Source organism: Saccostrea cucullata, unplaced genomic scaffold (genome assembly GCF_032062105.1).
Source record: "Saccostrea cucullata isolate Sc308-1 unplaced genomic scaffold, CSIRO_AGI_Scuc_v1 ctg343, whole genome shotgun sequence".
NCBI lineage: Eukaryota > Metazoa > Mollusca > Bivalvia > Ostreida > Ostreidae > Saccostrea > Saccostrea cuccullata.
The window spans coordinates 225,733-238,264 of NW_026927402.1; the positions used below are offsets into that span (position 1 = coordinate 225,733).

Below are 12,532 nucleotides of genomic sequence, written 5' to 3' on the forward strand. Positions count from 1 at the left end.
TATTTATTTCCACTCTCATTGAATTTTAAGCTATTTAGATAACCGTTCATTAGTCCGATGAAAAATTCGAAACCTCGGTTTATTTACTAATTATCAAAATATGGCTTCCTTGGCAACAGCAGGTGCTTTGTAAACGGAGCTAAAGAAATCTTTTGGTTTGAGATGGAATTAAGCATACATTAAGGTAAGTTTGACATGCAGTTAACGTGCCAGAGAATTAGAACTGTCATTAATTTTGCTACACAATTATAAAATTGTTGTTTTATGAAATATTTTCAATTTTGATGTGATAATTGTAACTTAATCAAGAACACGGTGTACAGCTAGGTATACACACGTGTTATCGTTTAAATAGATGACAAAAATAAACAAGAAACTGTAATTAATGTCTAATATTATAATTTAACCTGTATATATATACCTTGATAAATAACCTTATAAAATGATGTTAAAATGCCACCATAAAAACCTCCCCCGACTGTTATTACAGGTGTAATTCTCATGTAAATTTTTATATTTATATAAACTGTAACCCCAAATTTCCACTTTTCAATGACAGTAATCAATTAATTAATATAGTTACCAAAAGTATGTAAGTAGAATACACTTAGGACTTTGGTTATGTATACATACATTAATTATTTTTTGCTGTAGGGAGAGAATAAGGTTTTGCAATCAACAAAGTCTCAGAAAAAAATGGCCAACCCACTGATTCCAAAAATCAAAGGCATCCCTACCATCTTTGGTGAGGTCCTTGAGAGAAATGTCACATTTTGTGTGGACACCTCTGGAAGTATGTACAAGAGCATGGATGTCGTAAAAGAACATCTGGTGGAAACTTTACTAAAACAGGCCAACAAGTCAACAAACTGCATGTTCAACATTATCGAGTTTAATTCAGACGTTACCCAGTGGGCGGACAAAATGGTGAAATGTACGCCAGAGACCGTGGCTGTTGCAGCCAACTGGGTGAAAAATCTTAGTGCTAAGACTGGAACCAATACCCAGGGGGCCTTGTTGACAGCTCTGTCTGACAATAACTGTGAAGCTGTTTACTTAGTGACCGATGGACTCCCTGATCAACATCCTCAAGACATTCTGGATCAGGTCGGATTATCCGGTCACAACCGACCTATTCACTGCATATACCTGTGTTCTGAGGATTCTCCAGATGAGATAGCAATAGAATTTCTGGAAGATCTAGCCGTGGAGTCATTTGGATCCTTTCACATCGTCACGCTCACTGTTCACGGATGTGTTGAACGCATCACACCCATCTACCGTGCTGACCATGCTCATGAGAGAATAATTAGAACAATGAATGGAACAATCCACAATTCCACCAAAAATTGTGGAGTATCCACCACCCTGTTGGTGGATCCTGAGGAAAGCCTTCGATTAACCCCTCGTGTGTCCATGCTCACCCATCCCCTCCCTGTCTTTGACCCACTGTGTTACCCATATGGGGACACATGGAAAAACTGGTTCTTCCACCCCTATAGGTATTATTTTCCACATGGGTGGAGCCGATACAGGCCTGCCAAGGGTTGGCTTAAGGCTCAAGACCAGATGTTAAATTCTGTGGAATCTTCGGCCGTTTCCCCAGCAGCGGGGGCATTGCTGATCGGAAAGAGAGTTCTGGCCAGGCGGATTGATGATGGGTATTTTTACATGGGGACAGTTCAGAGTCAGGTAATTTGATTTCATCCTATACTGCAGTTTGATTTCTTCAGTTCTTAGTTTACACATGTATTTATGGTTTTTCCTCATATTTAGTTACTACCTAAAAATTGTATTTGAATTTGATATTTATGGTTATTACCAGTACTTTGAATTTCCACATATTAATTAATCTTTTTATTAGGAAGGTCTATAACTAGAATTTCATAATTTTTTTCACTCCCAATTATATGATTAAAAGACACTTATTAAATTACCTGAGTTTAAATTAATTATGTTGTGCATCTTGCATATTCCATATTATTTTTTTAATTTTTAAATGATGTATACATGTATCACAGTGATCATAATCAAAAACTAGCCTTTATCCATTCAAAATTCAACTAGACTTCCAATTTTATCTCCACTGAATTAGGAAAAGTTTATTTGAACACTTTAAATTATAGTCCTAGAACTTCATTGTGTAATTTCCACCCAGACTTACTCAGGTACTGAGTGTTAAATGCACTCTGGAGTTAGAGCAGGGTTTATTAAAGATTTATGATAAAACCCCTCTACTCCATCGTAAAATCAATTATTCAGTTCCCCATAGACCCTGCTTTATCACAAATTATAGGTATCTTAATTTAAGTGTAGCCTATTTGACTAAAAATCTATTACCTGGTATAATGGTTACAACTTCAAAGATAGATGTTTATATCCTTGTAAATAATATCATAATTATAATTGTTCAACATAATTTATCAAGATGAAATTATGTCTTAAAATTATATTGATTTTTTTTGTAAAACCACTCCCTCTTCTTTTTAAAAAAACCAAATCAGGTATCATTTGAGAAAATCCACCAATGCTGTGAAGGCTGAAATTGCTCAGAAATAACTGCAATGGGCATGGGATATCATGCCATTTCATTGATTTTCAGTAATGTAATTATTACATAGGAAAATAGGAAATATTCTGGATACACTTCTGACAAGAGCTGACAGATATTAATTTATATTAATCTAATTAAAACCATTCCAATCTATTAATTGCATACTTGTGCAATATTGCTCATGGTAAAATAAATGGTCTGCAATTTCCTATAAATTGTATGAATTGAACTGTGTGCAACCTGTAATTCATATAAATCCAATGCTAACCCGCTAGATTATTTGGATTAATATTACTAGACCACAATTGTGGTTAAAAATTAGCTAGATTACATTGTTATTATGATAGCTAGGAAATCAAATGGAGAAAGTAAGACATTATGCTGAAATGAAAAGTGTTCCAAATGCCCTCAAGTTAATCATTCAGATTCTAATTCTTTACTCTTAAAGTGTTATTTAATAAATAAATTGATGTATATCCAAAACTATAATCTAGAGGCAGATATTATATACGAATTGCAAATGAATTTAAGATATATACAGAATTACCCATAAGTTAAGGCCTTAATTTGGGTATCACAAAAGCCTATAAGTAATAAGGGTATAAGAAAACCATTGACAAGTCATATACTGTAACAGTGGAGCCTCAAGGATTTATTTTCTGGATATATGTGAAGCATCTGGATACCTGAATCACCTGTCCAATTAAACTTAGTCCAGACAAAATAACATTAAAAAATTTTTATGGAAAAATGTGATGATAAAGACTGTATACAATTATACATGTGAAACTATACGGAAAAATGGAAAAAAAGTTAGAAAATTTCCATAAAATGTAAGTTTTGATTCATTTGTAAAAGTATTTATTTGCAACTTTTTTGTAGAAAAGAGGTGAAGATGTAAGTTCTAAGTACAGACAAACACACAAATAATGGCTGTTGGGTTCTTCCTTTCTCAGTAGTTCTCCCTTTAAGCTAGATTTCTCTCATTAGTAATTCATTCTACTGGATATGGATAGCTTATATGCATGTTTATGACTATATGTTTTTTTAAACATTTTTTTTTCAATTTATTTTCTTAATATTCAAAGTCAGTGTAAGACATTATTAACTATTTGTCTTTAGAATTCACTCCATATTGATGTCTAGGTATGCAAGTTAGCTCTTGAAATTATTATGTTTATAATTTATACTAATAAAATGTATTCCATACACAAATCTGCACTCTATTTGACGATATATAATTAAAATTTTCATACTATGCTCCATCACCTGGGTTTACATACATGTATAGATCTGAATTTCTTTAGTGCATGATCATGTAATTATAATTACAGCACGTAATGATTATACATATTATACATATTATATATTGTATTTAACAACTTATCATATACACTGTACATGTATATCTATTGAAAAAAAACTGAATTATGAAATCAGAGGTTTTTTTTCTTCATGATTGGTATTTATCTGTTTCTTTATAAAATATCAAATATTGAAAATAAAAGTGCCAGGACTACATTCATATATCAGCAGGAACCTAACGGCATTCTGACTATACAGGGTTATCTTGATGCACTCTCATTATTCAAATTTTAATTAAGCTATCCAGTTTTTGAGTATTTTTCTGCAATAAAGCATATTTTAAGTTGGGAATGTTACAATTTTAAGCTTTAAAGTTCCGAGACCATATATAAAATACTGTAAACTACATCTTACAAATATGCCCAAATCATCAAAACAAAAAATCAAAACATCTTATGAATATACCCCGGTATACGGAAGTTCTCTTATGCAGTTATTAATGTTTGATGGACAAGGGATAGACAGTTGCAGTTTACTAGCTGCTATAAGTATATCAGAATGAATGATTGAAAAATATTTAAATCAATTTCTTGGAATATATGTACACAAGAAGAGCTTTAAAATTTTTATTTCTTATTTTTTCAGATTTTGTCAGATAAATTCTTGGTTGCATTTGGTCCATGCAAGCATGGGAAATACACAGACACCAAATACCAAGATACGTTTATATTTGACATCATCGATTATGAGGACGCAAAACGTCATGCCATTCAGACCGGGGACAAGGTACTGGCTACCTGGGAGCCCGAGGGGGAGAGATTTTGCCCCGGGGTAGTCATTGAGGGACAGGAAAGGAGACAAGTGGATGGTAAGAGGTCATTTTTATCAACATTTGTTTTTCTTTCTTACATACTTAATGCATTCAAATCTTGTACAATATTATGTGAATATTCTCTTTCAACCCTCTCTCTCTCTCTCTTCTCATTTCTAAATAAGCTATTTCTCTCTAAGATACTATTAATCTCTCTCTCATCTCTCTCTAAACTCTCTCTCTCCTCTCTCTTTCTCTCATCATCTCTCTTCTCTCTCTCTTTCTCTCTTCATCTCTCCTTTCTCTCTCTCTCCTCTCTCTCTTTCTCTCATCATCTCTCCTTTCTCTCTCTCTCTCTCTCCTCTCTCTCTCTCTCTCTCTCTCTCTCTCTCTCTCTCTCTCTCTCTCTCTCTCTCTCTCTCTCTCTCTCTCTCTCTCTCTTTCTCTCTCTCTCTCTCTCTCTCTCTCTCTCTCTCTCTCTCTCTCTCTCTCTGTCCTCTCTCTCTCTCTCTCTCTCTCTCTCTCTCTCTCTCTCTCTCTCTCTCTCTCTCTCACTCCTCTTTCTCTCTCTCTGTCTCTCACCCACTCTCTCTGTCCTCTCTCTCCTCTCTCTCTTTCTCTCTCCTATCTCTTTCTCTCTCACCCACTCTCTCTCTCTCTCTCTCCTCTCTCTCCCCCTTTTCTCTTTCCTCTCTCTCTCTCTTTCCTCTCTTTCTCCTCTCTCTTTCTCCTCTCCTTCCTCTGTTTCCCTCTCTCCTGGGTCTCTTCCTCTCTTTTTTCTCTCTCTCTTTCCCCCTCTCTCTCCTCTCTCTTTCCTCACTTTCCTTTGTTTCCTCTCTCTCCTGGCAGTCTCTCTCTCTCTCTCTCTCCTCTCTCTCTTTCTCGTTCTCTCTCTCTCTTTCCTTTTAGAGTCTCTCCTCTCTTTCTCCCCTCCCTCCCTCTCTCTCTCTCTCTCTCTCTGCTCTCTTCCCTCTCAATCTCTCTTGCCTCTCTCAGTCTCTCTCTCTCTCTCGCTTACACTGAGGCTCCTTCTCTTGACAATTAAGCTGTTAACTAGGTACGAAATGTTTTAAAAGTCCCACTACACCAGTTCTGATCAACAGATAACTATATAACCACTTGTATGTGACAAAGCTCGAGAGGATTGGGAAAATTATTGATCCTTTTAAAGTTTGTAAAACTGTACCATTAAAGAAAAAATCACATTGAATGTTTGCTTAGGCCAAACAAAAAAATATCTTTGTTTACTGTTACATGCTGAAATAAAATAGGGTCGGTAGGTAGGAATTTTTTTTTATTTTATTGAATTTTTTTATACACAAATTCACATCTTTGTGAATTTTTGGTTATATTACAAAACAAATTTACCAGTTTATTGTTTTTCTAATAAAGTTGCCTTACTTTTGTTTGGCTTGAAATATATATTTCTTTTGCCAGCTGCCATTACCAAACTTCAGAAAATTTTGGTTTTGTGCAATTAAAAAAAAAATCAAAACTAGCCCACATGCTTTGTTAACAGCAATAAAGTTACTATTGTTTGGAAGTTAAAACTTGAGCATTTTGTCCAAATATATGTTGCAAAAAATTATAAAAACAAATATTGTAAAAAGATCATTGTTGAGAAAGTCAGAGTCCTAAGCCATCCCTTTTAAATTTGAAGTTTAAAAATTTTAAGATATCTTTTTTCTTTTCTGAACATATTATACTAGTGTAGCTTTATCTAAAATGAAGCAAAATCATTTTATTTTCATTTCAAACCATTAAATACAATTGATATATATTAAAGTTTAACCACATAACACTTTGCTATATAGCTTGTCTTCCGGGGAAATCCGTATATAGCAATTCGGAAAGAGACCCCTGCATGTTAATTTACCATTAAAACAAGTTTATATGCTAACGTTTTCAGTTTTTGAAGAAAAGTTATCCGTCCTATATGAAAAAAAATGAATCGTTTTTTAATTAAATCATTTTAACCATATAGTTTGACATAGTATCTTCAAAATGGATAAGGTTATGCCCCTCCCCCCGGGTAATTTAAGAACAGTTGGAGCATGCTGCAATGGAAAATTTTTATTAGTTGGAAATTAAATAGCAAAACAATGAGTGAAAATACCGTTTGTATTTCTCATGTACTATATGCATAATTTTGATTTTTACTACCCAAAAAACGGTAGCACCGGGCATCAGACGATGCTAGTTGCACACCCCTGCAACTGCCGCGCAATGGTTAGCAAATTACAACGAACTCGTTGGTGTATAAATATTGAACTCGCTGCCGGTTTTGTTTTTTGTACTTTCAATTTCGATTTGAAAGATGAATGTAAAAGTTAAACTGACCGTGCCAATAACTATATGGATTTTTATGACGTCGGCCCGAAAAAAAAGTTTAAGGCAGAAAATTGAAAAATTAGGGCCCGGGTTTGCTGACCTAGTTTTAACCGTAAACAAACATAATTTTTTGTTACGCCTTATAAGTATTCTTGTCAGGTTGTATTTAGCTTGTTTCATTGGTCAATATTTGCCGACATGTCATGCATATATTTGTTCTGTAAACTGTAGGCTAACAATATCGAACTGTTTTTGACGACATCTATAAAACATCAGCTTGGAAACGTCCATTTTTTTTTTTGACTAACAAGAAGTTTTTGATTCCTAGGGTATCTTTGTGTTAATTTTTGCTTAGGAATTCTTATCTCTTTTGTTTCTTGCAGTTTAAGGCAAAATTTAACAGTTTATTGTTTTATGACAAATATAATAACTTATATTTAAAGTTCCCCTCCAACACAATATGATAGCAGTAATTATCATTCAAAGTATATATAAATAAATCTTTTATCTACAAATACCATTACAAACTTCAGAAAATTTTTAAATTCGTTTTCATTAAGCTTAAGAGCTAGCAAAAATTTTGTGACAACTTTTGTCTCACACATGCAAAATTTCCACTGCTGAATTTGCAAATATGTCACTATGACTATTTCTGTAATTCATTAAAATAAATCATCCTTGATTTATATTTTATCATTGTATCAATAAACCTTGAAAAAAGCATGTTCAATGACATATACTTGAAACATTTTGACAATATTATTATTTTAATAAACTAGTAATTAATCAAGATCTTTCCATAAAGTAACTGTCAGCATTTTCGGGACTAATTTATAATTACACAAGAGTAGATCAGAATGGAGAAGAGGTCTCAAAAAAAGATCTTATCTACATTTAAACATCCACGATTTCAATGTGCATTGAAGTGCCGACATTATCTTTTAGAAATTTTATTAAATTCCAGAAGTCTGTTGTCAAAGTCTGGGTGGGAACTGAAGGGGTTCTAAGGGAATAATGTTTTTGCTAAACTCCACAGACATTTCATTTGTGCAGGTGTGCATTTGTGCAAATAGAGAATTGAAAATGCATGAAGTTTGTTTGCTTTAAAATTTTAAAATTAGTGACTGAATTGAAACATTATTTTTGAAAATTCTCTCTTACAAAAGGTGTTCAGTTTACTTATTAAATTATCTTGAAAAAAATTATGTATAGACATGTAGACTGTTTTAAGTATAAAAATTGTGATACTTTAAACATACATTGTATGAGCAAAATTATTCCCCTTCAACTGATTTGCACAAACATACAAATTGTTTAATTTTTGTGTGTTAGCAAGGACAATGAAATGGGAGGGCATACAGTTCACTTTATTTAAATACTAAGTCAGCATTATTCTTCTATTTGAAGGGCCTGATGATAGACAAATCACAGTAACCTTTGCAAATGGCAAAACTGAAAAAGTTCCTATGGATGTTGCCATATGGACTCCGGAACAAGTCTACGAACGACTGACATTGGAACTGAAAATGCCAAAGGAAGCCAGACTTTCCCTCCAGAATCAGGAACCCAATTACCCTAAGGAGAATTTGGATGGGTACCCCACCTCTGGACCCAGGGCTGACCCTTCAGACTACCCCCCACCCCACCCCTTTCATTTCCAGCATGACCCAGTTTTCATGGATTGTCACCCCTGGGGAAATGGTTACATCCCGGTCTACCCCCAAATACAAAGACAACCTGGTGAAACTATGTTACAATCAAGGTCAACGGTGAAGAGCGAGGATATTAATAAACTAGTACCAGGTATATTTGAATAAAGTTGAAATATAGTTGAACAGAAATTAGGAAAGTTACAAATTTTCCTTTTATTATGCACTCATTCACTCACACTTACACACACAAACATACAGCCCTCTATTTTTGTTGTGAAGGGATTATAAAAATATGTTTAAGTATGAAACTGTAAATTTAAGCTCTTTCACTGAATATGCTATTTGATTATTATTAAAAATAGTTAAAACTTCAAATATTAGATTGATATGATTTAATCAGTGAACTCATGATCAGTTACAGAATTTTTATTGTTTTTGATTTATTTCATTCTTAATCTCAAGCATCTAAAGCAGTCTTTTACTGTAATTTTCAATGTTTTATCAAGGCACCAGTATCACGCAAAAGGAGCTAAATGAGAGAGTTGTATCTCAGCTGATGGAGCACAAACTCCTCCTGGACGAAAGACAAACAGAGAAAGACAACAAGGAAGTGGAGGAGGAAGCCAGGAGGAAAGAAGAGGAAAGGAGGAAAGAGGAAGAGAGGATTCTCAGGCAGGAGAAGATGAGGATGATGGAGATGGAAATGAGGAAGAGAGAACAAGACATGAGGCTTAGAGAGGAGGTGGATAGAAGAAGGGCTGAAGATGAGATGCTGGCACAGAAACTCAGAGATGAGTATGAACTGCAGAAGAGGGAGGCAGAGGCCGAATACCAGAGGAAGAAGGAGGAGGAGATTCAAAGGATGAGGGAGGCAGAGGAGTCACTGAGGATAAAGCAGGAAGGGTGTGCCATGGAGGAGAGGAAAGTGGAAGAAAGGAAAGTGGAAGAAGCAGTGAGGAGTGAGGTGGAACATTTGAATCAAGAGAAGGAAGATTTAGAGAGATCCATCCTGGAAGACAGACGCAAAATTTTAGAGAGAGAAAGAGACCAGCATAGAATGAGACTGGAGGAAATAGAGAGAGAGATTGAGGAGGAGAGAGTGAGGCTACTGAGGAAGAGAGACAAGCAGGAGGAAAACATGTTGAGGAAGTCTGTCACTTTTGAGGACCAGCTCAATGAACACGACCTTGAAGTGGATCATGAGAGAAGGCTGTTAAATGGGTCACGGCCTCTTTCTGATGATGAAGGTGATTATTGAAAAATTTACTTCAAATGTAATTAAGATTGAAACCTGAATTTAAACATTTCTATTTAATGTTTTTAAGAATTAACTTGTATTATAGTATATGTTTATGAAAAATCATTAAAATTGTTTTACCTGTATACCATTGTGCATACATCTTCACATGCATGTATTTATAGCCATAATGCATCTTTCCTTGTAGAAAAATACAGGGAGGATTTTAATTTTGACAAATTTGTAAATGAGAAGGGATATAGATGCAACCATTCCGCCTTTGCACCACCTAGAAAATTAGCAAACTTCATGAGGCGACGCCCACGTTCAGCCGAGTCACGCAGACCAGAGTGGAAGAAATACTGGTCAACAAATAGCATCCCAGACATCATAGAGCCACCCAACCACGGAGCGTTCCGGGAGACAGCACTTAATGCTCCGCTAGAGGCCAGGGACCTCCGCAGATATCCTTATGCCTGTAAGTCCCATTCCCAACCTTGCATTAGCTATTAAATAATGTTACATTATTTATGTTGAAATATTTACTGATCAAATTGAAATTAAATACAAAGCAACAATTTTTGTGTTGTGCATTTGTAAGTAAATAGTAATGGAATTGGAATTATGTACATAGTTAAGATATTGATCATTGAAAAGGCATATAATTTGCTTATTTAATCTCATAATTTAAAAAAATGGAGTGAAGCTTAACAAATATTTCACAAAAAAATGAGCTATATGTATTAGTGTCCTATTATGTAAGACAAAGCTCAAATGGAAACTTGATATAAAAGTGTAAATATTTTTTAAGGTTTTTGAAAATTTATGTAGGTGAATGGACCTCCCCGGTATATAAATATGTAGATCCCTATGCCAAGAGCAAGTGTACATCTACAGTTGAACAGTTAATGCGAACCCCTAAACCCCCGGAGGGAGGGTACCAGCCAGCCCCACCCCTAGACATCAGGGTGACCAGACCCATGTCTGCTGACGCAAAGGAGGCCGCAAGGAGAGAATACAGGTATAGACTTCTCAGCTTGCTATATTCTTTTATTTTTAAACAAGACACTTAGAAGGTGCTTTGAGTGTGTTTTTTTTGTGGGGGGGGATGTACTAAAGGCTAAGGATAATCATCTTTTTGCTAAAAATATCAAGATCACTTTAAGTAATTTACAGCTTCATAATAAGTTTTAGTTGATGAATTCAGTGAATGTTGACAAGAAAATTTATACATGTACGTTTATGTACATGTGTTGGTTTCAATAATGACATACTCAATAAATTTGTGTTGAATTAATCATTAATATTTTTTATTTCAACAGAAGGGTAAAAGTAGCTCAAAGAAACCACAAATGGAATGAACGCCTCCGCAACGAACAACTAATGAAGGAAATAATGCAGGACAACCACAGGGAACGGATCCTAGCGCAAATGGAGCGTGACCGCCAACGACTCAAAAAAGAAAAAGAAACTGTTGAACAAGCTCAAAAGGCAAAGAGATATGTGTCAGCAGAACTCCGAGCCAAGATGGAAAAACGAGAACTAGAGAACAAGAAAAGGGAGCAGAACCGAATCGAGGCGATGCGTCAGAGGAGAGAACAAAGAGAGGCAGCAACGGCGGAAAAACAGGCGGAGGAGGAGAAAATCGCAGAAATGAGAAAGGTGGCTGGATCTAAGATTTTCATCATTGATAATTAATGCAAAATATGAGAGAAATGGGTGGATCTAATATTTCCTTCTCTTGCTTTATTGCAAGATGTAGAGTTGTTGAATATTGAGTTCACTTTTTATAGTGCGTCATCAGTTCAGGCAGGAATATTTGCATTAAATGCAACACCACATATTAAAGTCCTGCTTTGAGAAATGATTCGGTCAAATTGAGGTGACTAAGAAAAGTAATCTAAGTCATATGCTTAAAAAAATTATTTGTATAGTTATAGAAATGCCTAAGTACTTCATGAAAGGCATGACCAAGTAATTTGACTTGTAGAAAAAAAATTGCTATCAATGCAATTCAAATTTGTGTGAATGCAAGTACAAAAGAAACAAATCATTTGAAAAAAAATAAGAAATTTTTAAAATAAATTGACAGAAAATCAGTAATTTTTTTTTCTTGTACAGGAAGCGAGAATCCAGAGGTCTCAGCAGCGTTGGGATAACGTTCACAGTCGACTGCAGCAGGAGGAGGCCGAGAATCAGGTACAAGGGGAGAGAATCCGCAACGCTAAAATCAACCGCATCGAACACTTCCAGAAGTTAGAGGCCGAGGGGCAACAGCGAAAGGACGTGAGGATCAAAGTGTCTGACCAGCATCTTGCGTTACTACGGTCACAGGTACTGCCGTGAGAGGGCATGTGATTAATTAATTAGAAAATTAATTATCATAAAATCATAGGATTTTTAAAATTAAATTTGAATCAATTTAGAAATACAAAATCCATTGTAAATTGTTTCCTAGAAATTCTACTTTTTAAATTTTTACTTGACTATACAAAAATTCATTGACAAAAAAGACTGAAGCATTGTACTTTTATAGTTATTTTATGTAATAAATTTGTTATGTACATCACTTTTATGTACTAAATTATGCTTATGTGCTAAGCTTGGTCTATTTGGGGGTTATTAGCAGAAAAAAAAGGGGT

General features: G+C 34.8%; 1 protein-coding gene across 1 annotated transcript; it reads left to right on the top strand.

The window, feature by feature from the left end:
* Positions 1-12,347, top strand: LOC134274389 (uncharacterized). Its single transcript, XM_062756676.1, has 9 exons — positions 1-184; positions 655-1,692; positions 4,505-4,727; positions 8,409-8,804; positions 9,160-9,900; positions 10,099-10,368; positions 10,722-10,911; positions 11,213-11,552; positions 12,012-12,347. Exons 2-9 carry the CDS (start codon positions 697-699, stop codon positions 12,234-12,236), a joined length of 3,381 nt encoding a protein of 1,126 aa, XP_062612660.1. The 5' UTR covers positions 1-184; positions 655-696; the 3' UTR covers positions 12,237-12,347.
* The last annotated feature ends 185 nt before the right edge of the window (positions 12,348-12,532 follow it).

Coding starts and splice junctions, on each gene's coding strand:
- LOC134274389 (XM_062756676.1), top strand. CDS start 697: ATGGCCAACCCACTGATTCCAAAAATCAAAGGCATCCCTACCATCTTT. Junction 1,693..4,504: donor TGGGGACAGTTCAGAGTCAG/GTAATTTGATTT, acceptor TTATTTTTTCAG/ATTTTGTCAGATAAATTCTT. Junction 11,553..12,011: donor AAATCGCAGAAATGAGAAAG/GTGGCTGGATCT, acceptor TTTCTTGTACAG/GAAGCGAGAATCCAGAGGTC.